The 24431-nt window shown below is 46.3% G+C and overlaps 1 protein-coding gene across 2 annotated transcripts in view; it reads left to right on the top strand.

Annotated features, from left to right (window-relative positions):
- Nucleotides 1-20556: 20556 nt before the first annotated feature.
- RPS6KA5 (ribosomal protein S6 kinase A5) overlaps nucleotides 20557-24431 on the top strand; it is a 154676-nt gene continuing 150801 nt past the window's right edge. For both annotated transcript variants that reach the window (XR_012645911.1, XM_074996632.1), the window contains exon 1: nucleotides 20557-20812. Coding sequence is in view for 1 of the 2 variants with exons in the window: in XM_074996632.1 (XP_074852733.1) it covers nucleotides 20740-20812 (73 nt within the window). In the remaining variant the exon portion in view is untranslated. The remainder of the gene's footprint in view (nucleotides 20813-24431) is intronic.

The raw sequence follows: 24431 nt of genomic DNA on the forward strand, positions 1-24431 counted from the left end.
GAGAAAAAAACTTACAAATTTGCTGTCAAGAGGCTATGACTCTAACTGTAAATCTTGGAACAGATAAACACTGCAGCAGATTTATTGAACTCGCACACCTTACTCCATTAGTGTAAAAAAAATAAAAACAGGCAAGAAATTCAGGATAGCTTCTGTTTTCTCCTGACACATCTCAAATGCAGATGCTTTAGTAATCTGGCCAAGTACCCAGTTAGGCGGATAAAACATTGATTTATTAGCATACCTCTCTGTGCATGAAAGATCTGGACAGTTATGAACAAAAATAAAGGTGAAGAAGAGATATGAATTAGTCCTTAAACCCAAGCAGCCCGTCAGTGGCGGGACTACTTGTCTACATTCAAGTCTCTCCTTAAAAGGAAACTTCTTCCATGAAACCAATCAATGATAATGCATCAAAATGAAGTAGACTGCCATTGAAATGTAGTTGTTTCCTATTAAAAAATGCTGCAGCATCATACTTAAAACAGCATTATGACCAACACTCTCTAATTTTTCCATCCATGTGCAGAATAAACTTTTGTTATGTACACTGATGCATGTAGGAACACATGTTGCCATCTGTGGGTGCTCTGCTGTTCAGCTGGATGGCATTTGAATCTCTCCTGGATGGCCGCCCATGCACTCAGCTTACAGAGAACCCTGATTATGACTGTACTGAAAAGTAGACCAAAGATTATGACTGCACTGAAAAGTAGACTAAACACCACCATCACACTGGGAGGGGATGACCTGGAAAATATAGAGCAGTTTACCTACCTGGGGAGTATCATAGGCATAGATGGAGGAACAGATAAGGATATCAATGCCAGGATAGGGAAAGCAATAGCTGCATCTAAGACGCTGTCCCATATGGAGTTCACAAATATTATCTGTGAAGATGATACTGTGGATCTTTAACACAAATGTGAAGAGTAACAGAGAGGAAGCCGTTCTAGTCTATACACTATCAAAACAAAAAGCAGTCAAGTAGCACTTTAAAGACTAGCAAAATAGTTTATTAGGTGAGCTTTCGTGGGACAGACCCACGACAGAAGTGGGTCTGTCCCACGAAAGCTCACCTAATAAACTATTTTGCTAGTCTTTAAAGTGCTACTTGACTGCTTTTTGTTTTGACAAATGTGAAGAGTGTGCTATTGTATGGATGTAAGACCTGGCATACTAAAAAGTCTTCAAATCACAAGCCCTTTATTTACTGGGTAGAAGGATTCTTTCGAAGATGGGTTTTACTTTCAAAAGAGCAGTGTCTACACTGGCTTTCTTCTTTCAAAAGAAGCGCTTTTGAAATTAGAATATACAAATTAGGTTCCAAATACGCAAATGTATACCTTGTTTGTGTCAGGGATTTTTCATCCCTTGGGCATAATCGTCCCCGTGGGCCAGGGGAAACAAGCCTTGGGCCTTTAATATCATTACAGGGGCAGGTAGACTCTAAAAGGTACATAGGCTGCCAGTTAGCAGCCCTCTGTAACGGTCACTCTGTGTCAGTTGGTTTTACCGGTAACCTGAACTCACAAACATTTCAAAAATCATGGATTTGAAATCCAGGCTCCTCACTGGATACAGGTGAGGCAGCTTCTAGAGGAGGACCTGTTTGAAAGCAGGACCTTCAGAACGTCCGTATGTAAATAGACTCATGAATAATGTATAAGATCAGGGAATATAAGGCAGCGCCGCACAGTGCTCGGGGCACTTGGTACCAGCTGCCTCTGAGGCGAAGACTTTTTGAAGAGCTCCTGCCTTTTTGAAGATTCCCTGGAGCAATTCCACATCCGCCCAGCAGGGTCCGCCTGCTGAGGTACTAGCTGAATCACTCACACTAAAAGAGCTTAGGCAGCAGCTCTGAGGTAAATTGGGTGAGGGGCGAACTGGCCTCACCCTTAGGGTGGGGTACTGCGCTCTTGCTCGTTAGTACCCAGAGCCTGTCAAATCACTGCGGCACCCCTGACCTCGCCGCCGACAAGCAGCTCAAAGGTGAATTTGGTGTGTGTCGAACTGGCTTCACCCTTAGGGTGGAGTACTGCGCACACATCAATTGAAGCCTAGAGCCTGCCACCTTCACAGCACCTACGCTCTCGCTGCTCGTCGCTTTGATTCTTCTTCACCGGACGTGACCAATGCACTCAACTAGACTACCGGACTGTACCCTTACACCTGATTGGACACGTAAACCCCCCTCTACGCCCTGAGACACTACCTCTGAAACCTAATTGGGGCTGTGTAGGGGGATTTAACAGACTGTGGCTCAGGTTGCAGTTTTTACCGGATCAACTAAGAGCCATAACCCGGAGTTAAAATTATTTGCTCCGAGCTGCGCAATTGATTAATAAGCCCATAGTCGAGGCTTTGTTAGTTAACTGTTATTGCTAAGGTTTCTCTTTTTCCTCCTAACCTTCCCTCTTTCTCTCTCCAATCCCCACTGGGAAATTCGTAATATATTATCTCAGTTGGGAGGAAACCTTGATAGGCTGGACCTCAAGGTTTTCCAATAGGGTGGCTCATCTAGCCATCCAGAGCATATAAGGGTAAAAAACTAATTTATCTTCCCTAGCTCGGAGAAAAAACTTATTTAAAACTCATTGAGTCTTTTTTACCCTTTTCTCTCATAAGAAGTCTCTCATAAGCTCCGTCCATGGAACTCTTGTTAATATTTAGCGTAAGTGTTTAGACTATATATTTTTATAATAATTAAATTTGGTTAAGTTAGTTGTTAATGAATAGTTATACAAGTTTAGTTCATGTGCAGTGTTTGTTCGTTTATATGTTGCTGTTTTTTGGTTAATAAACACAGACATTACTTAGTTTATTTTTCCTCTCCTTGTCTCACCCTTGCCTTTAACGAGCGAGCCAGCTCCTGACCTACCGGGAATTAGCTTCTCCCCAGCCTCTCCCCTCTAGCACAACACTTGTCTCTAGGCCCCCTGCCGGAGGTGGGTGGGGTTAGCCTGTTGAGGAGCGGAGCGGCCTTTGCCTGTCGGTGGGCTTCTGCCGTCTCTTCTTTGCCCTCGTCTGAGGCCCCGTGGGGATCCGGACGGAACGCTGGTGCGGGGTCAGCGGGGGGGTTTGTTGCCTGCGATTCTGCCCGCGCTGACAGTTTGCATTTTCAATTTACCTCATTTGCATACCTCTTTCAAAAGAGGAATGCAGTGTAGATGCACGCAGTAACTCTAAACCTGGAACCAATCCCTGTAACAAACCTTGCTGCCAACTCTGCTCACATATCTACACTAGCGATATCATCACAGGACTTAACATTAACCATACTATCAGGGGCTCCTTGACCTGCACATCTACTAATATAATATATGCCATCATGTGCCAGCAATGCCCCACTGCAATTTACATTGGCCAAACTGGACAGTCTCTACATAAAAGAATAAATGGACATAAATCAGACATCAGGAACGGCAACATACACAAACCTGTAGGAGAACATTTCAGTCTCCCTGGACACTCAGTGGCAGATTTAAGGGTGACAGTCCTGAAACAAAAAAATTTCAAAAATCAGATGGAGAGAGAAATCTCTGAGCTGCAATTTATTTGCAAATTTGACTCCATTAACCATGGATTAAACAGAGACTGGGAGTGGCTCGCAGCTGACAAAGGCAGTTTCTCTGCTCTGGGTGGTGCTAATATCTCCCCATTAATCTTCTGACAAAGGCTGACATCCCCCTGTCTGATCTGACTTGTTTTTTTTCTCTTTTGATATGTACTGTTGATACTGGGCCATTTCCACCTTGCTGAATAGACCTTGTCAGCTCTGGCCCTCCCTCTTACTGGCACCTCACTCTTTAAATACCCCTCTGAAACCCCCCCCCCGCCAACACTCATGCATCTGATGAAGCGGGTCTTTGCCCACAAAAGCTTATCCTCCAAAATATCTGTTAATGTATAAGGTGCCACAAGACTTCTTGTTGTTCCGAAAACAGTTTCTCTGTGCTGGAAGTTCACACCTCCACATTAGAATCTGATAATGGGCCACATCCCCCCGAGTGATCTGACTTGTTTTTTCTGCGCTCTTGATCTATACTACTGATAATGGGCCATTTCCACCCTGACCGAATAGACCTTGTCAGCTCTGGGCCACCCTTTCACTGGGACCCCACTCTTTAAATACTCCTCTGAACACCCACCCCCACTCATGCATCTGGTGAAGTGGGTCTTTGCCCACAAAAGCTTATGCTCTAAAATATCTGTTAGTCTGTAAGGTGCCACAGGACTTCTAGTTGTTCTCAAAACGAAGATGGGATACATCAGCAAAAAATAACAGAGAGGAAGCCGTGCTAGTCTATACACCATCAAAACAAAAAGCAGTCAAGTAGCACTTTAAAGACTAGCAAAATAGTTTATTAGGTGAGCTTTCGTAGGACAGACCCACTTCTTCAGCTATGGTCTGAAGAAGTGAGTCTGTCCCACAAAAGCTCACCTAATAAACTATTTTGCTGGTCTTTAAAGTGCTACTTGACTGCTTTTTGTTTTTATCAGCAAAAAAGCTATAGGATGGAAGTAAAACAAGAATACACAAAATGAGAACCGCAAAAAGTCAAACTTACTTTTCCTCAAACACACTACTCCAAGTGTATAATTAGAACTCAAAAATAATTTAGTTAGGTCCACCATCTTGTCAGATTTTGATCAGGGAAATGAAATAAAATGTGAGCAGACCTGTTATTCTAACCCAGGGGTGTGCAAAATGGGGGCAGGCCCCCTCTCGGTGGGGAGGTGGGGCATGAAATACCACAAGGGAACAATTGGCTGCTGGGTCTCAGGCTCTTCCATTGCATTCAAAATGCTGAAATGTTCCTGGTTTTTATGTATATGTATTCACATGTATATACTGATTAATAAAGTAAAGTTTTTACATTATACATATGTATTTCCTTATGTGTGCCAAAAGGATTTTTTCCCCCAGGAACATAACCAAAATTTCTGTCAGATTTGATTACATTAGATTGATTGAGGGTGGGGGGGCCCTGCTAATTGCAGGGATGAAAAGTGGGACCAAATGTAAAACATTTGTTCACCCCTGTTCTAACCAGTAGATGGCATAGTACTAACGCAGAACAGCAATAAATAATAGTGTTAGTCTTTAAGGTGCTACAGAGCTGCTGTTTTGTTTTGTACAGAACAGCAAACATTTTCAATGGTACAGTAAGGACATAAACAACAGACAACAAGCAACATGACTGAAAGCAGGTGTTGACACACAATTGTAAAACTAATGCAGCTGGACCTAATTAAAATAATGATCTCTGCACAAGAGGGGAACACAGGAATCTGCTGAACAGGAGAATATTGACAAAGCAGAAGCTGCAGGCACCTACATGAGGGTGAAGGCCTAATATTATTTAAAAGATAGTTCTTATTAACAAAAAAAACCCATTTCATATGAATATATCTCCCAGGTTGCTTACTATGACAATAAACCAAATTACATAACTCAGATGCCTAGTCATGAATTAATGAACTTCTGTAATGGGTTCTCCTTTCCTCACACCACACAATATTCATTGAGCATAAACACACAACATCACACATAATAGTCTGATTAACAGTCTAACATAGTGCAAAAATCTTACTGTTAGCCTATTACAAAGGCTGTACTACAGGTTGAATCCCTCTAATCCAGAACTCTCTCAGCCGGCAACATCCGTAATCTGGCATGATTTTAGTTAGCTGGACCACCACTTATGGATGTGGCCAGGTTTCCCATGGTCCCATAAAGTTTGTTTACAGCCAACAGTCCTGGTTCTCAGTGTTCTGTGCTGTTATTTAGCTATAATGTACACCTAAATGTCTTCTACAAGCCCAGTAAGCACTGGAGGTGTTGAGAATACTGCTTGATAATACTGACCTCCTCTGGTCTGGTAAATTCTTTCGTTCTGCACCAGTCAGGTCCTGAGAGTGCCAGTCTAGAGAGAATCAGAGAGGTAGCCATGTTAGTCTGTATCTTCGAGAACAACAAGAAGTCCTGTGGCATCTTATAGACTAACAGATCTATACAGGTTCAACCTGTATCTTCAAGAATACACAGTATTTGTCTTCCTCTTTATCCTGTTTTCATTGCTCCCCAGACAAGAATCTAATGTTTTTTTTATTTGCTATAGTTCTAAGAAAGGATAGTATTGCTCTGATACCAAACAGCTTGTGTCTCTTCCTAGACAACTCTCCTTCAGCTTCCTCCTTCCACATTCCAAAACTAGGTCCATCACTCTTGCCTGATCTCTCCTGCCCCTTTAAACAGGGTTAGTCTAATTGTCTATTCAATTAACGCCTGCACTTACAATTTGTCAGGAGATTGAGCAATGCACCTAATCTGTATGCAACTGAAGAGACTGAGCTATTGTTGTATTTTATATTAGCCTAGTGCATCTTACTGATACTACAGATTCTAGCACTATAAGCAATGGGAGTGCCTGATTTAGCAAGAATGCCTAATGTTTTGAGCCCTAAATCTGTCAGATCCCAAATAGCATGACTGTTTTAAGGGCTTTCTAAATCATAATTTTATTTATTGGCTAGTTTTCAAGACATTGGGTTACGTATGCTTCACACCTTCAAGTTGTCCTCCATAAACTCAGACAGCTGGTAGGTAAGGTCCCATGGGAAGCTAAACAGAGGGGAAAAACAGCTGAGGAGAGTTGGCAGTTTTTCAAAGGGACATTATTAAGGGCCCAAAAGCAAGCTATCCCACTGTGTAGGAAAGATAGAAAACATGGCAAAAGACTGCCTTGGCTTAACCAGGAGATCTTGCATGATCTCAAAATAAAAAAGGAATCTTATAAGAAATGGAAACTAGGACAAATTACAAAGGATGAATATAGGCAAACAACACGAGCATGCAGGAGCAAGATTAGAAAGGCTAAGGCACAAAATGAGCTCAAACTAGCTACAAGCATCAAGGGAAACAAGAAGGCTTTTTACAAATACATTGGTAACACGAGGAAGACTAAGGAGAGGGTAGGGCCATTGGTCAGTGACGAGGGAGGAACAGTAACAGGGAATTTGGAAATGGCAGAGATGTTTAATGATTTCTTTGTTTTGGTCTTCACTGAGAAATCTGAAGGAATGCCTGACATAGAGAATGCTAGTGAAAAAGGGGTAGGCTTAGAAGTTGAAATAAGAAAAGAACAAATTAAAATTTACTTAGAAAAATTAGATATCTGCAAATCACCAGGGCCTGATGAATGCATCCTAGAATCCTCAAGGAGCTGATAGACGAGGTATCTGAGCTTTTAGCAATCATTTTTGGTAAATCATGGGAGACAGGAGAGATTCCAGAAGACTGGAAAAGGGCAAATATAGTACCCATTTATAAAAAGGAGAACAAGAATATCCCAGGAAACTACAGGCCAGTCAGCTTAACCTCTGTGCCAGGAAAGATAATGGAGCAGGTAATTAAAGAAATCATCTGCAAGCATTTGGAAGGTCATAAGGTGCTAGGGAACAGCCAGCATGGCTTTGTTAAAAACAGATCATGTCAAACCAATCTAATAGCTTTCTTTGATAGAATAACGAATCTTGTGGATAAGGGAGATGCGGTGGATGTGGTATACCTAGACTTCAGTAAAGCATTTGACACGGTCTCACATAATATACTTATCAATAAACTATGCAAATACAACTTAGATGGGGCTACTATAAGATGGGTGAACAACTGGCTGGATAACCATACCCAGAGAGTAGTTATTAATGGTTTTCAATCCTGCTGGAAAAGTATAACTAGTGGGGTTCCGCAGGGGTCTGTTTTAGGACCGGTTCTGTTCAATATCTTCATTAACGATTTAGATATTGACATAGAAAGTACACTTACTAAGTTTGCAGATGATATCAAGCTGGGAGGGGTTGCAACTTCTTTGGAGGATAGGGTCATAAGTCAAAAGGATCTGGATAAACTGGAGAAATGGGCTGAGGTAAACAGGATGAAGTTTAATAAGGACAAATGCAATGTGCTCCACTTAGGAAGAAACAATCAGTGTCACACATACAGAATGGGAAAGGACTGCCTAAAAATGAGTGCAGCAGAAAGGGATCTGGGGGTTATAGTGGACCACAAGCTAAATATGAGTCGACAGTGTGATGCTGTTGCAAAAAAGGCAAACATGATTCTAGGATGCATTAACAGGTGTGTCATGAACAAGACACGAGAAGTCATTCTCCCACTCTACTCTGCGCTGGTTAGGCCTCAGCTGGAGTATTGTGTCCAGTTCTGGGCACCGCAGTTCAGGAAGGATGTGGAGAAATTGGAGAGGGTCCAGAGGAGAGCAACGAGAATGATCAAAGGTCTAGAGAACATTACATATGAAGAGAGGCTGAAAGAATTGGGCTTGTTTAGTCTGGAAAAGAGAAGATTAAGGGGGGGGACATGATAGCAGTTTTCAGGTATTTAAAAGGGTGTCATAAGGCAGAGGGAGGGAACGTGTTCTTCCTTGCCTCTGAGGATAGAACAAGAGGCAATGGACTGAAATTGCAGCAGGGGAGGTTCAGGTTGGACATTAGGAAAAAGTTCCTAACTGTCAGGGTGATCAAACACTGGAACGAATTGCCAAGGGAGGTGGTAGAATCTCCATCTTTGGATCTATTTAAGAAGAGGTTAGATAGATGGCTTTCAGGGATGGTCTAGAAAATGCTTGGTCCTGCCATGAGGGCAGGGGACTGGACTCGATGGCCTCTCGAGGTCCCTTCCAGTCCTACTCTTCTATGATTCTATGATAACCGTGAGGACACACTATTTTAAAAAATTAATGTTGACATCTTCATGCCATTAAGAAAAGAGCCACATAATTGTGTGAGCCTCATACTAAAACCAGAAGAGATGCCAGTAGTGTTTTTAGTGCAAACGCTGATTGTGTTGAAACTGGGCTCCTAATCTGTTTGCAACATAAATTTGGGCCAGATGCAATGTTTATTCAGGCCTGTAAGCAGGAGAGAGAGAGAGAGAGTGTATGCTTTATTGTAAATATGACCATACTTCCCCACCCCTCTGCCCCCCATCTAGCTCAGCCCTTTTCCCCCACCCCCACCTCTCCATTTGGCCCTGTTCCCAAGCCCTCTCTCCAGTCAGCCTGGCCCTGCTGCACTCCATGGCCTTTACTGCCCTAACTCTGCCCTCGCCCCTTGCCTTGTATGCCAGGGTTCTGACTGCTGTGCACCCAGGGCTCAACTATGCTGCCCTGAATGTGTGCCTGGAGTCTCCTGAGGGGGTGCAGGGCAGGGGAACAGTGTTCCCTCTAAGCTTTTCTGTTCTTGGAAGGGTTGAATATTTTTTGGTGGGTTAAAATGTCTTATGTGCAACACCAATACTGAGGTAGAGTGTGGCTGTACACCGCCAGTATGAACAAAAAAAAACTAGATATGAATATATAGTATAAGCAGTCCATTGGTGTGGAATATATTAAAATAAGGGATAATTAATGAGGAGCAATGATTATAATGTTTATTTAATATGAATTCAAATAAAGAATAAAGAAAATTAGCACTATTCTTAGAGTACCTGTATTATCATCCTTTCTGACAACTCAAGCTAGTGAACACACCAGAATGGGTACTATCCATACATAGCTCTGCTTTAAGACCCTAAATAAATCTACAAGTTAATTAGAAATACTTCAAAAAATTATGGGATGGAGTGTGGAAGGCTCAGGAGCATGGGCTGGGACGTGGGGGGGGCAGAAGTCAAGGCTGGGGTGTATGAGGTGCTCAGGGTCTGGGGATTGGAGTGTGTATGGGGTGCGTAAGTTAGGGCAGGGTGCTGGGGATGTGGAGGCGCAGGAATCAGGGTTGGGGTTCATGAGGGGCTCAGAATGTGGGGGTTGCAATGTGTGGGGTGCAGAACCTAGGGTTGGGTGCTCGGGATGTCAGGGGTTCAGGAGTAAGGGTTGGGTTGTGTGAGGTGTTTGTGAGGGGCCCAGAGCAAGGCATCCAGGTTCATGAGGAGCTCAATACAAGGCATTAGGGTGAGGCAGTACAATTAACATTCCTCCACCCCTCATCACCCTCTTCTGTATTTAATTTGTCAGTTTTTTATTGCTTTTTTTTTTGGACCTCTGTACTTATAAATATCAGCCTGTATTGGAAATGAAATTGATCTGATGAAGTGAGTCTATCCCACGAAAGCTCATCAATGAATAAATCATTTTGTTAGTCTTTAAAGTGTTACATTTCTGCTGTTTTGTTTTGTTAGCATACACACAATGGTTTGTAATGCAATACATTTACTGCAGGTTGTTCACAAACTTTTTACTTGGTCTGTTTCCTCACACTTTACATGTGTGTTTGTACCACTATCTTGCTGACTTTCTCTCCTGAGCCTACTTTAATTGTGCCAATTTTACTTCATGTTTAATTTTGGGTTTCTTTCTTAAAATGAGTGTTGACCTTCACAGCAGGAATGCCACAAGATTCCTTTTAATTTTCCAAATCAAGACTTTATTAGCAGTATGATCAAAACACAGATAGCATCCTATCCCACACTGCACCGCACAAATTAAAGGGGGAGTTAGCCAACATTTTGAGATCACATACCGCTTGCTATTTAGATATGAGATGTTCATTGCTGGGCTTTTAGATGTTCGCCATTTATTACAAATAATCAGGTGGGGCTCTTCAAAATTGCCACTTTTCGCTCCCACGTGGCCCATCCAGACAGGGGTCCTTTTCGAAAGGGCACCGCCAACTTTGAAATCCCCTTATTCCTATCAGCAGAGTTTGAGGGGATTTCGAAGTTGGCAGGGCCCTTTTGAAAAGGACCCCTGTCTGGATGAGCCACGTGGGAGTGAAAAGCAGTAATCTCAAAGAGCTGTGGCCAGTGGCATTCCAATGAGGTGCTGAATATGCATTTCAGTGCATTATTAGAAATCTTCGAAATAGCAATTTGCATGGCCATTTCAAAGTTTTGTGCCAATTCACATATAGCCTATATAATTATTTCCCATCCCTTCATCCTGCTCTCTCATCACTCTGCTTCTGTCAGACTCTTTCAAGCTACTGAAGGAGTGGGTTTTACCCATGGAAGATCATGACCAAGTTCATGATTTGGTCTCTAAGTTCACTGCTACATGACTGTGTGTTACTTGTGTAGGGAATGTGGCAGAAGGAACGCAATGCTGCTGAAGGCTGAGAGGAATGAGTCTCCCAGAGGTCATCTGCATAAGAATGCAAAAGGTGTGCATGTGTGATATCTTTTCAGGCAAAGCCTAATGGGTAGCAAGTAAGCCATGAGATTTGGTCTATTGTAAACATGTAGTTGTAAAATCACAATTTAAGCTAACACTTAATGCGGGAGTTGTGAGATCTCGCCAATGCTCTGGGTTGTTGTGGGGGACAGGGCAGTCGCCTTAGCTGTGTAAGACATTGATTACACAGGGCTCCCTGGTTTAAAGCATTGTGAGAAAGAGGGGAAGGGTACTGGTTGAGCCAGCTTGCTGAATGCCTTGGCCCTGCCTATGCCTTGGCCATATAGCTATAAGCCTGGCTTAACTAACCCTCCCCACCTGTTAAAAGATAGAGCTGGATATCAGGGTGTTTGTGAAACCCCACACTAGAGATACCAAGAGCTGAAATCACAGAGTGGCAGCTGAGGCCACGCAGAGCTGAAATCACTGAGTTCTGCCTTAGGGCAGTCCCAAGCAGTGGGGTTAGGACCGGTGGACAACAGCAGGACCAGCGGGCGGCTGATAGGAGTGGCGGCGGCGGTGGTAGACGATGGCGACCGGCGGGCGGCTGATAGGAGTGGTGGCGGCGGTAGACGACGGCGGGCGGCTGGTAGGAGCAGCGGCGGTAGATGACGGCGACCGGCGGGCGGCCAGTAGGAGCGGCGGTGGCAGTAGACGACGGCGGGCGGCTGGTAGGAGCGGCGGTGGCAGTAGACGACGGCGGGCGGCTGGTAGGAGCGGCGGCAGACGACGGCAACTGGCAGACGGCTGGTGACAGCAAGGGGAAGCTACAGACAAGTGGACAGCTAGTATTGCCCTGGTGATGTATCTGTGGGCTTTAAGTTTGGGACTGCACCGCAGAGGGTACACCCTGTAACTGTGTGTGTGTGGAAAAGGGCCAAGAGCCCCAGCAAGAGACTGGGTTCTACTACATATGGGGATGGTATCTGGGTAAAAGGGGTTTTGTCTCTTCTGTGCTAAGATATACTGCATCTGTCGCTGTAACCTTGGGGTAGGTTATGGTCATTAAACAAGCCATTTCTATCTCAAACTCTGTGCTTGCGAGGGGGGGGAGAACCGCCTTACAGGCACCCAGCACGGGGGTGAAATTGTCCCAGGCCACTGGGTGGGGGCTCAAGCCGGTTGGTTGTATCCTTGATAGGAGAACCCCACAAAAGTTGAACCCGGCCCTTCTGGCAGGCATCTGGCATTAACAGCAGGGTTACATAAGTGGGGGCTCGTCCGGGATCTCTTTTGCTGGGTAGTACCCCTCACAAGCACACATTATATATATAACATTGTAAGAAGCAGTTGTTGTTGTGGGATAAGTTAGAGTTTATACCATGGCTGGCCGTATGCTAGAAGAGTGGTGTGAGGACTTGGGTATTGACCCTAGAAATTGTCTATTAGTTTTAGGGATACCTGAGGGTATGGAAGATGGCCCAATTGAGGCCCTTCTAACAAAAGCCATTGATTCTTTAACAAGGTGTCGCATACGGGGGCGTAGACCTCAAGTAGATGACAAAGCATTTGTGGTGCTATGTGAATTGCCAGTAGCTGTGGACTCTTTGCAGATCCCAAGTGAGATAAAGATTCCCACTGGCACTTTGAAAGTTGTGATCGCCAAGGCCTTTGCAACAGGCCCCGCTTCACATGCTGTATTTGAGGAGAAGATGACAGCCTTTTTGGCACAGGAAGGAAAGACTATGGCTGACGTGTCAAGTCTACTGAGTGCTGAACCATCGGCCCCTGGCCCTTCTATGGATGTATGGGCCAAAGCTTTGGGACAAGCATTGGAGAAGGTCCTGCAACCTCATCATGAATCTAGTTCATACCGTAAGTTACGCTTATTTTCGGGTGGTGCGGTCCCAATACCCGGGGAAGAAGCGTTTGAACTCTGGTTAGAACATACCACTGAAATGCTCCGAGAGCGGGCAGTACCTGAAGCTGAGAAGAGAAGGCGACTGATAGAGAGTCTCCGGGGTCCCGCGCTGGATGTCATTCGCACGTTGAAGCTGGGTAATCCGGAGGCTAGTGCAAATGACTGCTTAGAAGCTCTCAATCATGCCTTTGGGAGGACTGAAGATTCGGAGGAAGTTTATTGCAAATTCTTGAGCACCAGACAACAGAGAGGCGAAAAGTTATCAACCTATGTTCAGAGGTTGGAGAAACTACTGCAGAGAGTTGTCTTGCATGGAGCCATCACAGCGGAGCAAATGGATCGAACTTGAGTGTCCCAAATTATGAGGGGAGCGCAATACCAGCACCCAATCCTATTCCACCTTCGGTTAAGGGAACGACTGGCGGCCCCACCCAGCTATTCGCGATTGATTAAAGAGATCCGAGAAGAGGAAGAAAGGCAGGCCACCAGTGAGAGCAGGGACACTCAACCATCCAAACATGGCAGCACGGCCCCCTCGCAACTCCCCAAAACATTGATGGTGAACGGTGGAGAGGAGCTTGCCCAAAGAGTGCAAGACCTGATGGTGCAGGTGGACGAACTGAGGGGTGCTGTAGGTTCAGCCCGGGCACCAGGGAGTGGTGAACAGCTAGCAGCAGCGGTCCATAAGACTGGGCTCAGGACAGCTACTTCTGCAGGCCGGCCAAGTATAGGATCCTTCTTCTGCTACAAATGTGGTCAGGAAGGACACACTGCAGCAAGATGTCGAAATAAGAAAAATCCAACACTGGTGTACCAAAAGCTGAGGGCCACCTGGGAAAAGTCGGGAAACGGCTACAGGGTCTGGGAAAGGAGCCGCCCACACCCTCGGGAAGCAAGGGTTCCCCTAGAAGAGACAGACCCACGGCTTTCCCACGAGGACTAATAGGACCTAGAGCAGAAGTCAATGTGAAAATAGAAGGGGTGGAATGTACAGCCATCCTTGATACAGGGTCTCAAGTGACGATCATATTCCAGTCATTCTATCAACAAAGGCTTGGGCACCTGCCTATCCAGCCATTGACAGGTCTCGGCCTGTGTGGACTCAGCCTGAATGAATACCCCTATGCGGGGTATATCATCGTGCACCTAGAGTTCCCAGAAGATGTGGCGGGGGTAAGAGAGGAGGTGGACACAGTTGCCTTAATATGCCCTGACCCCAAGGGGATCTCTGACGTGTCGGTGCTCATAGGGACCAACTCCAGTCTCTTTAAAGTACTGGCAGAATATTGCAGACGACGGGCTGGGGACCAATACCTGAGCACCCTAATGATTCATGCACTTTGTGCTGAAGCCTACAAAAAATTTGAGGATTCTAAACAGGAGTTGCCTGAACTACCAATGGGTACCCTGAGGTATGCGGGCACAACTCCCATAGTAGTGCCTGCAAGGACAGAGCAAGAGGTGCTCACTAGGAGTACCTGGCTAAAAAGCAGCAGAGGGACTCTAGCTATGGTAGAGCAACCAGCTGATGGAGGCCTTCCTGAAGGAGTGCTGGTTCCCAGTGGAGTTATAGCCTTACCCGCTGAAGCCCAGGAAGAGGTGACTATACTAATCGCTAATGAGACGAGTCATGATATTGTTGTAAAGCGAGGGCAAAAGATAGCAGACCTTTTTGAGCCCGATGCAGTGGTAAAGCCCCAGTGTGGTACTCTGGCCCCAACGGTAGATCCAGAAAAATTCGACTTTGGAGATTCACCACTGTCTGAGGAATGGAAGACGCGGTTAAGGGAAAAGCTTTGCAAGAGAACAAAGGTATTCTCACTGCATGAGTGGGATGTGGGATGTGCAAAAGGGGTTGAACATAACATCAGGCTGCACGATTCTCGACCCTTCCGGGAGAGATCTAGGAAGATCGCCCTTTCTGAGATGGAAGATGTGCGACAGCATCTTCAAGAGCTGGCAGAGAATGGCATCATTACAGAGTCCCGCAGCCCATATGCTTCACCCATTGTTGTGGTCCGTAAAAAGAATGAAAAAATCCGGATGTGTATTGATTACCGCACCCTAAACAGCCGTACGGTGACTGACCAGTACACTATGCCTCGGATCCAAAATGCCTTAAACTGCCTGCTAGGAAGCCAGTGGTTCTCAGTTTTAGACCTTCGAAGTGGATACTATCAGATTCCTTTGGGGGCAGAAGATAAAGAGAAGACAGCCTTCATCTGCCCATTAGGGTTCTACCAGTTCGAACGCATGCCGCAAGGGATTTCCGGGGCACCAGCCACATTCCAGTGTCTTATGAAGAAAGTTGTAGGAGACATGAACCTACTGCAAGTCTTGGTTTACTTGGATGACCTGATCATATTCGGAAGAACGTTGGAGAAGCATGAAAAAAAACTTCTTAAGGTCCTCGACCGGTTGGAGGCCTATGGGTTAAAACTTTCTATTAACAAATGCCAGTTTTGTAGAACATCGGTAAAGTATGTGGGTCACATTGTGTCCCAGGAAGGTGTGAGTACTGATCCAGACAAAATAGAGGCACTGGTCACATGGCCACGTCCCAACAATTACCAAGAGCTTAAAACCTTTCTTGGATTTAGTGGATATTACCGTAGATTTGTGGAACATTATGCGTCCATTATCAAGCCTTTGAATGATCTCACTCGTGGATACCCGCTCAACAAGAGCAAGGCTAAAACCAAGGGTAAGGGGGGGCCCTCAAGACTGCCAGGGCAAAAGTGCCGTGGCCCTCTAGAGCCTTTTGGATCACAATGGGATGAGAGGTGTGAGAAAGCTTTCCAAAAGATCATTAACTGCCTAACTCATGCTCCAGTCCTTGTGTTTGCTGACCCAAACAAACCCTTTATCTTGCATACAGATGCCAGTTTGGAAGGGTTAGGGGCGGTGTTATACCAAGACGTGGACGGCAAACATAGGCCTGTGGCCTTCGCTAGCCGAGGATTGTCTGACAGTGAGACCCATTACCCGATCCACAAGCTGGAGTTCTTGGCCTTAAAGTGGGCCATCACTAAGAAGTTTCGTGACTACCTATATGGTGCTAAGTTCCAAGTATGGACAGACAACAATCCATTGACATATGTATTAACAAGTGCTAAGCTGGACGCCACTGGGCAGAGATGGGTAGCTGCCTTGGCCAGCTACGAGTTCAGCCTACAGTACCGATCGGGCAGAAGCAACATTGACGCCGATGCATTGTCACGACGCCCACAGCCACCAAAGATTGCTGAAATTCCTCTAGATGGAGTAAGAGCCATTTGCAATGAAAGTTATCACAAGCCCCAGGCCCCTGAAAGTTGCATTGCTGAAACTCTAGGTTTACCACCCGAGAGTGTGCCGTCGGCCTCTGTGAACTATATTGCGTTGGATCAATCGCCATTGCCTAGGCTTAATGCAGCGGACTGGCAAAAAGCCCAGTTGCAAGATGCCAACATCCGTGACACCCTACTCGCAAAAAGAGAGGGGCAAGACCCTCGAACCATTGTTCCCTCCACTCCGGGAAGTAAAATACTACTAAGGGAGTGGAACAAACTGAGACTGATACAGGGCGTGCTGCACCGGGTCACCGTAGATCCATTGCAAAATCGACAAACACAACTGGTACTACCGACCAAGTACAGGGTTCTGGCCATGAGGGCTCTGCATGATGATTTCGGACATTTGGGTATGGAAAGAACACTTGAGCTTCTCCGTAATAGGTTCTATTGGCCCCGAATGGCTGAGGATGTACGCAGAAAATGTGAAACATGTGCTCAATGTGTTCAATGCAAAACTCTGCCCATTAGAGCAGCCTATCTGCAGAGCATCACGACCAGCAAACCCTTGGAACTGGTATGCATTGACTTCTTGTCTCTGGAGCTGGATAGGAAGAATATTGGAAACATCTTAGTGGTAACTGATCACTTTACCCAATACGCTCAGGCCTACCCCACACGGGACCAGAGAGCCACCACTGTGGCACGGGTATTGTGGAAAAAGTACTTCTCAGTGTTTGGACTCCCAACTCGGATACACTCTGACCAAGGGTGAGACTTTGAAAGTCAACTCTTAAAGGAGGTGCTAAGAGTGGCAGGCATAAAGAAGTCCAGGACAACCCCTTACCACCCACAAGGGGACCCTCAGCCAGAACGGTTTAACCGAACCTTATTGGATATGCTGGGGACATTGCACCCGAAGCAAAAAGCGTCCTGAAGTCAACATGTTGCTTTTTTGGTGCATGCCTACAATGCCACAAAGAATGATGCTACGGGAACCACCCCGTATTTGCTAATGTTTGGACAAAAGCCTAGACTACCAATAAACTTGTGTTTCGGGGTGTCAGGGGATGGGGAAGGCTATGAGACACATTTGCAGTATGTTTCCCAACTAAAGAAAAAGCTGCGGGATGCCTACCGTTTGGCTACGGCAGCTGCCCGCAGGAGCACAAATCGTAACAAACACCGGTATGATGCAAAAGTGCGCCCTCAGGAGCTCCAACCTGGGGACCGAGTTCTCCTGCGGAATCTAGGGGTTGCTGGTAAACACAAGATTGCCAATAGATGGAAGGCAACACCCTACCTGGTGGTGGAAAGACTTAAGGACCTACCTGTTTACAAGATTAAACCTAAGAACGGATCAGGGCCAATGAAGACCGTACATAGGAATCTCCTACTGCCTGTGGGAGAGTTGGTTGGTGCATCTGCAGAGATGAACTATAACATACGACCAGGTGCAAGGTCACATCCATTACCCAACACAGGCAGTGGGTGCAGTGGAGATAATCTTCCCTTATACAGCACCTTCAAGAGTGATTCTAAAGAGAATAAGATTCCCATGGAACACCCTAGAGTAGGAACCAGATCCCAGAGTCTATTGCAGGAACCTGGGGAAAGGGCAACACCTTTGGCACTGAATCCCAGAGCAGAAGTGTTTAGGCCCCAGCCTGGGGACCCTCCTTCCACAACAAGACTAGTCTGGGATGATGAACCTGCCCCAACTGCCAACAGTTTGGAGGAGAACCAGGCATGTGCAAATACACCCCCATTAGCTGACGAAGACATTTTTGTCCAGAATATCCCAGTCTGTAAGCAAGAGACACAAGGACCAACGCGGGTGGAGGGGGAGTCCCCGGGTGGATGCCCCTTGCCCCTGCTGCCAGAGAAGGACCCTGCCCCTGTTATCCCCATCCTCAATAGGCAAAATAGAGCCATAAAGCCCATAAACAGACTAACTTATAAGGCACCTGGAGTAGTTAGGGAGGATGTAATACATCTGGCACACAAACTTGTAAAAGCCATAGTAAGCTTTCTCAGGCCATTAAAGGGGAATTCATGTGGATGTTATAATCGAAACAGTGTTTTGCCGGGACGTCAAATTCTCAGCTGGGGGGAGGATGTAGGCAATGTGGCAGAAGGAAGGCAGTGCTGCTGAAGGCTGGGAGGAATGAGTCTCCCAGAGGTCATCTGCATAAGAATGCAAAAGGTGTGCATGTGTGATACCTTTTCAGGCAAAGCCTAATGGGTAGCAAGTAAGCCATGAGATTTGGTCTATTGTAAACATGTAGTTGTAAAATCACAATTTAAGCTAACACTTAATGCGGGAGTTGTGAGATCTCGCCAATGCTCTGGGTTGTTGTGGGGGACAGGGCAGTCGCCTTAGCTGTGTAAGACATTGATTACACAGGGCTCCCTGGTTTAAAGCATTGTGAGAAAGAGGGGAGGGGTACTGGTTGAGTCAGCTTGCTGAGTGCCTTGGCCCTGCCTATGCCTTGGCCATATAGCTATAAGCCTGGCTTAACTAACCCTCCCCACCTGTTAAAAGATAGAGGTGGATACTAGGGTGTTTGTGAAACCCCACACTAGCGATACCAAGAGCTGAAGTCACAGAGTGGGAGCTGAGGCCACGCAGAGCTGAAATCACTGAGTTCTGCCTTAGGGCAGTCCCAAGCAGTGGGGTTAGGACCGGCGGACAACAGCAGGACCAGCGGGCGGCCGGTAGGAGCGGCGGCGGTGGTAGACGACGGCGACCAGCGGGCGGCCAGTAAGAGCGGCGGCGGCGGTAGACAACGGCGACCGGCGGGCGGCCAGTAGGAGCGGCAGTAGACGACAGCGACCGGCCGGTAGGAGCGGCGGCGGCGGTAGACGACGGCGACCGGCGGGCGGCCGGTAGGAGCGGCGGCAGACGACAGTGACTGGCAGACGGCTGGTGACAGCAAGGGGAAGCTACAGACAAGTGGACAGCTAGTATTGCCCTGGTGATGTGTCTGTGGGCTTTAAGTTTGGGACTGCACCGCAGAGGGTACACCCTGTAACTGTGTGTGTGTGGAAAAGGGCCAAGAGCCCCAGCAAGAGACTGGGTTCTACTACATATGGGGATGGTATCTGGGTAAAAGGGGTTTTGTCTCTTCTGTGCTAAGATATACTACATCTGTCGCTGTAACCTTGGGGTAGGTTACAGTCATTAAACAAGCCATTTCTATCTCAAACTCTGTGCTTGCGAGGGGGGGGAGAACCGCCTTACAGGCACCCAGCACGGGGGTGAAATTGTCCCAGGCCACTGGGTGGGGGCTCAAGCCGGTTGGTTGTATCCTTGATAGGAGAACCCCACAAAAGTTGAACCCGGCCCTTCTGGCAGGCATCTGGCATTAACAGAAGGGTTACACTTGTGAAGCTACAGCCCATCCCGGATACCCCTGTGTGCCGCTTTCTGCAGCAAGTTAAGATCTCTGGGTCAGGGCCCATCTTGTTGTAGATGCACCAGGGGGTCCTCGGCCCACGGGCTTTGAGAACCTCTTCAACCGCTCACATCTTGCTCCCTCTCATTAGATTCTTCCCACCTCCATGAGCCGGGAAACCTTTCTTTCCCCTCAGCAAAAAAGAGCGGGGCTAACCCTTCCCGCTTTCTCCCACTTCCACGAGGGAGCGAGCAGCTCCCCAGGACTCATCGCCGCTTGCCTGCGGTAGGCGAGCCAGCCCGGGACACCTCGGCCTGTCTGTGTTGGGGGGTAACCTCTTAGTCTTCCTCTCCTCAACCACTACGGCCACTTTTTCATCCAGAACTATGAGAGGTTTGAGCCACACGGGGCGCTCCTCCAGCTCTCAATCGCGAATAACTGACAGCTCCAAGGAGTCACTCAGCGTCGTCCCTTTCACCTCTAGAAGACCTAGCACCCGCCCACTTCAGTGGGCGGGAGGGAATGTTTACAAATAAACCAGCGGGTGGGCGGGGGAAGCGGCAGAAGGGAAGGGAGGAACGAGCGGTTAGCGCAGCCTGCGAGCCAATAGGGAAGCGCGCCGTTCAGAGGCTAGCGGGAGGGGACGAAACGTCCAACTGTTTCTGACCAACAGTCGCCCTGGTGCGTAGGCGCGCGGGCCAATGAGCTCTCGGTATCGTTTCTCTCTGGGGACTGGGGAAGTGAGGGGAGGGGTAAGAGGGAGTCTTTTCAGTCCTCCCCCTATCCCGGCCCCGTTGGTCCCTGCTGCTGTAGGGTGAGGAGGGGAGCCGGAATACAAGGGGAGCCGCAGGGGCTGGATTTGCGGGAAGGGGGAATTTAATGCTATGGCTTTCAGACCCCGCACACGGCTTTGAACAATAAAATCCCGCCAGACACGGTGACACCCCCCCCCGCCTTCCCGCACACCGCGGGCGGGAGGCTGAGAGCGGGGTAGGGGGTGGCGAGCCTGTGAGAAAATGGAGGGCTCCTCCGGCTCGGTAGAGGAAAGGGAACTTCCTCTCCTTACTGTCAAGCACGAGCTGAAGAACGGTGAGTGACCGCAGGTAGCGGGGATGGGGGCCTTTAAGGGTTGAGGTGGACGGAGATGAACCGTGTAGGAGGCTGGCGGAAGCGGAGTGATGAGAGGGCAGTGTCAGTCGCAGGAGGGTTAGGAGGGCTACGCGAAGTTGGCATCGGGGCAGCAATGCTGGGGTTGTCAGGGGGATGGAGAGGTCGGGGAAGAGATGCGATGGGGAGGCGGAGGTTGAGCGAAGAAGGGAGCGCGCGCGCGTGTGTGTGGTGGGCACCGAGAACACAGGTGAAAAGGGAGTGCGGAGTGGCGGTTCCAAGGAAAGGCCGGAAAGAAGTGGGTTCGAGGATGGGTCAGTGACTGGAGTGAAGGGTTGAGAAGGGAAATTCAAGGGAGCTGAGTGGAACTCAGTAGAAAACTGGAGAAAGAGGTGAGAAGGGTTAGGGGAAGTGAAAAAAGAAAATGTGTGTGCACATTGGCACTGGGTTTTGGTGATCTTTAATTTTGCCTAACCTGTAGCATTTGAGGTTTTAGAAGGGAGTAAATGAATGAGAAATGCCTGTAGCCTACTACAAATTCACTATATCTTCCCATTTGTGGACTTCGGGTCTAGTTCCTTTATATGTGTTTTATTTTTTTTTCAAGTAATGGTCCAGAAGATTGCTACTTACTATGGCACTCACCAACTTCCCTTCTTCCCACTAAGAGTGCACACTTTCTTTTTCCAAGCATCATTAGGTATCCTTAGTTGTGGTAAGAAAAGCTTTTTTGATATGCTGTCAGGTTCTCTAACTGTTCTGCTTGGGTCTTCAAAGCTTCTCACAATTAGATGACTGTTTGGTGCAAACATTTCTGCATAGTGTTTTCAAAATATATTCTATAATGTTTCAAACATGGTAGGAATACTGTTGTGAAGTTGTGGTTTTTATGGAAGACTTTGGAATCCAGTTTTCAAAGAGGTCTTCCAGTAATTTGAAGGAAGTTTTGGGCTAATTTTAAGTTTACAGAATGCACAGAGTGCATTCACAGTATTTTAAAACAACCACGTCCTGTGACCTGTGCCAACCAGAGAAAAACAACCCTATCTCCTTCCTTTTCAGTCCCAAAATAAAATAAAATTAGCTACACTACAAAACAGGAACTCTGCTTCTGTGATGCCTAAGGAAAGAGAGAGAGAGAGGCCTTAATCTGCAACATGAAGTGTAACAAATGAAGTCTTTGATGGACCCTTTCAGAAAACAAATTTCATAGTCAAAGATACATCACTGAGAAAGTGCCGACCGCTACCCATTAATGTTCTAATCTAGGGGCTGTGTACAAAAGCATCCCAGTTGACCTCAACTGTCACTGTTGTGCAGAGAGAGAAGCAGACTTTTTGACAGCTAGATCTAAGCCACCATGTACAGGGGTTACAGTTTTACCTTCTTTCTGGGTTTTTTTTTTTTTTTTTTAATGCGAAGAGATACAGAACAAGTTTATCTTCAGTTTTGAGATTGGGTGGTGTGTGGGGTTTTGTAGTAGGCTTAAGTAAAATACAGCTTAATTTTATATCTTTCATACTGATTTACATCACTTAAAAATAAGACTGTATCTGACCAACACAGCTGTGCGAAGATGGTATGGGCGGTAAATAAATGTTTTGACACGTGACAGTGTGCTTTCTTTAGCTTCACTCTCGATTTTGGCAGTTCTTACTTTTAAACTCTTTCTAGCTGTGAAAAGTCCATATAATTATTTTTAACAAAAGGGTATTGTAAACTTCTTTATAATGTCTTCTGTAAAATGGAATTCAGTTGTGTACGTCTTTGAGTTTTACTCGTCACCAAACTTTCAAGGTTTTACTTTCTTTCAAATAGCTTCTGGAATGGGCTCAGTCTTTTGGAAATATATGGAGTACGTGGGTCGGGGAGGAACCCTAGAATTGCATTGTGTCAAGAGTGTAATTGCTTTTCGGGGCACATATTCAAAGACCCTACTACCTCTGCATTTATAATCTAGATCGGGGGTCAGCAACCTTTCTGAGGCAAAGTGCCAAAATTTGACCTTTGACCTCTGCGTACCCTCCGACTGTTGGTGTTACTATTTAAAGTCACTAACAGTCCTACTTGCAAGAGCTTCATTCAGAAATAAATGAAGATGCAGAGCTTTACCATTTAGGTAGTTGTTGGTAGCATTAGCGGGTCTTTTGTTAATCCATAGCCTGATGGCTTTGAGAAAGCTCCTGGCTTCATGGGGTAGGAGGAGCGGTGATGAGCTCCTGCCTCCCATGCTGATGAAACTTAGCTTGAGGGCTGCTCTTGGCACCCATGCCGGGGGTTGCTGACCCCTGATCTAGATGATGCATGGAAAAATGAGACACATTGGAATACCTGAAGAAGAGCATTGCGCTATTTTATTTTTAAATTAATCCCTTGGTTTTACTACTTCCTTCCTTTTGTATGTGTGGCTTTCTGGGGTGTATGTTTCCTGCCACTTCTCCCAGTTCTTAACTTCTTTCTCTGAGTTTATTGGTTCGCTGAATGACTTTCTAACTATACACTGAAAGTAGCCACCTGAAAGCAAAAGAAAAAGATGGGTAATCTTAATGGCATTTTAAAAAGATACATACACCCCCTCATAGAGCCAGAAGGGACCTTGAGAGGTCATCAAGTCCAGTTCCGTGCCCTCTTGGCAGGACCAAGCACCATCCCTGACAGATTTGGTTTTCTATTTATTTATTTTTTAAATCTACATGCCCCAGATCCCTAAATGGCCCCCTCAAGGATTGAGCTCGCAACCCTGGGTTTAGGAAGCCAGTGCTCAGGCCACTGAGCTCTTCATACTGTTATGACTAAAACAGACACATTTTGGAGATGCTGTGTGGATCTGTTTAAGGGTGTTTTTCTTCTATCAAAACCACTATACCACATCATCCAGGTCTTGTCTACACTTGTCCCCAACTTTGAAGGGGGCATGTTAATCAAGGCAATGGGAGATTACTAATGAAGTGATGCGATGAATACGCAGCACTTCATTAGGCTAATTCTCCCCCCCCGGCAACTTCAAAACATCAGACTTCAAAGTGCTGGCATGCATATAGCCATGGGCACTTCAAAGTGCCTGCCTTACTTTGAAGTGCCTTTAGTCCCCAAAATTATGAGGAGTAAAGGCACTGCCTGTGGCTACACACATGCCAGCACTTCGAAGTTTGATGCTTTAATGTTTCTGTGGGGGAAAATTAGGCTAGTGAAGTGCTGTATTTTCATCTCAGCACTTCGTTAGTAATCTCCCATCACCCTGATTAACATGCCCCCTTTGAAGTTGGGGGCAAGTGTAGACCCAGCCCCAGAGATCAGGGTATTGGATTTAAATTGAGTAATATACTTGTGGACATATGCTGGTAGATGAGTTTATTTTCTCTTTTAGTACAGGAAGCTCAGATGGAATTTTCTAAACAGCATACACAGATTAACTATATGCTTGTTTACTGAATTGCCAAACCCAAACAAATAGAAAAGAACACTCCCCCAAAAAAGCAAACAAACCAAAGCAAGACAAAAAAAACCAGCCCCTAAACTGTTAGATTGATGTTAAGGTTGAGATTACATATAAGTAATTTAGTGTAAAGTTCATTATGGAGATTTTGTAGTTATTTCTTTA

This window comes from Carettochelys insculpta, chromosome 6 (genome assembly GCF_033958435.1).
Source record: "Carettochelys insculpta isolate YL-2023 chromosome 6, ASM3395843v1, whole genome shotgun sequence".
Classification (NCBI taxonomy): domain Eukaryota; kingdom Metazoa; phylum Chordata; order Testudines; family Carettochelyidae; genus Carettochelys; species Carettochelys insculpta.